General features: G+C 57.5%; 1 protein-coding gene across 1 annotated transcript in view; it reads left to right on the top strand.

Moving 5' to 3' along the window:
- Positions 1-1812, top strand: part of LOC103618302 (structural maintenance of chromosomes protein 1A) — a 31402-nt gene that overhangs the window by 556 nt on the left and 29034 nt on the right. Inside the window, 1 exon segment of the mRNA XM_017738077.1 lies at positions 1067-1270. Coding sequence (XP_017593566.1) covers positions 1067-1270 — 204 coding nt within the window.

A 1812-nucleotide genomic window follows, 5' to 3' on the forward strand; every position in this document is an offset into this window, starting at 1 on the left:
GATGTGGGGGGGGTCTCCCCACATCCCCCATCCCCACTGGGATTCCCCACCCCCCGTGGGGCTTTGGGGACCCCCCCTGACCCCCCTTTTCCCGGGATGCCATGGAATCCATGGCCGTGAAGGACCCACAGGAGCGCCCGGTGCTGTTTGGGATCGGCCCCTTCCGGGAACTGCCCTTCCCCATTAGGATCTCCCACCTCCACATCAGGATTTGGGGAGCACCCTGTCAGGATTTGGGGAGCACCCCTGGGGGTTTTGGGGCCTCCCTGACTCCCATTTTCCTGGGGAGCCGTGGAGTCCATCCCCACGAGGAACCCGAAGGAGCGCACGGCGCCGTTCGAGGAGATCAGCCGCTCCCTGTGGGGATTTAGGGATCCCTGACAGGATTTAGGGAACTCTGACAGGATTTAGGGAGCTCTGACGGGATTTAGGGACCCCCAGTGAGGATTTAGGGAACTCTGACAGGATTTAGGGACCCCAGTGAGGATTTAGGGATCCCTGGCAGGATTTAGGGACCTCCAGTGGGGATTTAGGGATCCCTGACAGGATTTAGGGACCCCAGTGTGAATTTAGGAATCTCTGGCAGGATTTGGGGACCCCAGTGAGGATTTAGGAATCCCTGACAGGATTTAGGGACCCCAGTGAGGATTTAGGGATCCCTGACAGGATTTAGGGACCCCAGTGGGGATTTAGGGATCCCTGACAGGATTTAGGACCATCTCTGCCTCCTGTTTTCAGGGAGCCGTGGAGTCCATGGCCATGAAGAACCCGAAGGAGCGCACGGCGCTGTTCGAGGAGATCAGCCGCTCCCTGTGGGATTTTAGGGAACTCTGACAGGATTTAGGGACCCCAGTGAGGATTTAGGGATCTCTCTCAGGGATTTAGGGACCCCTGACCCCGTTATTTTTTCAGGGAGCCGTGGAGTCCATGGCCACGAAGAAGCCGAAGGAGCGCACGGCGCTGTTCGAGGAGATCAGCCGCTCCCTGTGGGGATTTAGGGATCCCTGACAGGATTTAGGGATCTCTCTCAGGGATTTAGGGACTCCTGACCCCGTTATTTTTTCAGGGAGCTGTGGAATCCATCGCCATGAAGAACCCGAAGGAGCGCACGGCGCTGTTCGAGGAGATCAGCCGCTCCGGGGAGCTGGCCCCCGAGTACGACAAGCGCAAGAAGGAGATGGTGAAGGCCGAGGAGGACACGCAGTTCAACTACCACCGCAAGAAGAACATCGCTGCCGAGCGCAAGGAGGCCAAGCAGGAGAAGGAGGAGGTGGGGAACGCTCAGAATCCCGGGAAAAGCGGGTTTGGTGTCAAACAGCGATGGGTGGGGACGGGAGCGGGGCTGGAATGGGGCAGTGGAAGCGATTCCGGATGGTCCCTGAGGAGCTTGGGGAGGGCAAAGGGAAGGAGGGAAGGGGGTGAGGGAGATTCTTGTGTTCCTGTGGGAAAGGAAGGTTGGGAAGGAGGGAAAGGAATGAGGGAGAGTTCCTTGTTGAGTTGTGGAAAAAGGGGAAGGATGGAGAGGGAAGGAGCGAGGGAGATTTCCCTGTGAAATCCTGGGGAAAGATGGGAAAGGAGTGTGGGAGATCCTCCCATTGAGTCACGGAAAAAGGGTCAGGAGGGGGAAGGGAAGGAGGGAAAGGAACGAGGGAGACTCTGTTGTTGAGTCATGGAAAAAGAGAAAGGATGGGAAAGAGAAGGAATGAGGGAGAGTTCCCTGTGAAATCCTGGGAAAAGGGGAAAGATGGGAAAGGAGTGCGGGAGATCCTCCCATAGAGTGATGGAAAAAGGGTGAGGAGGGGGAAGGGAAAG

This window comes from Corvus brachyrhynchos, unplaced genomic scaffold, assembly GCF_000691975.1.
Source record: "Corvus brachyrhynchos isolate BGI_N302 unplaced genomic scaffold, ASM69197v1 scaffold786, whole genome shotgun sequence".
Taxonomy (NCBI): domain Eukaryota; kingdom Metazoa; phylum Chordata; class Aves; order Passeriformes; family Corvidae; genus Corvus; species Corvus brachyrhynchos.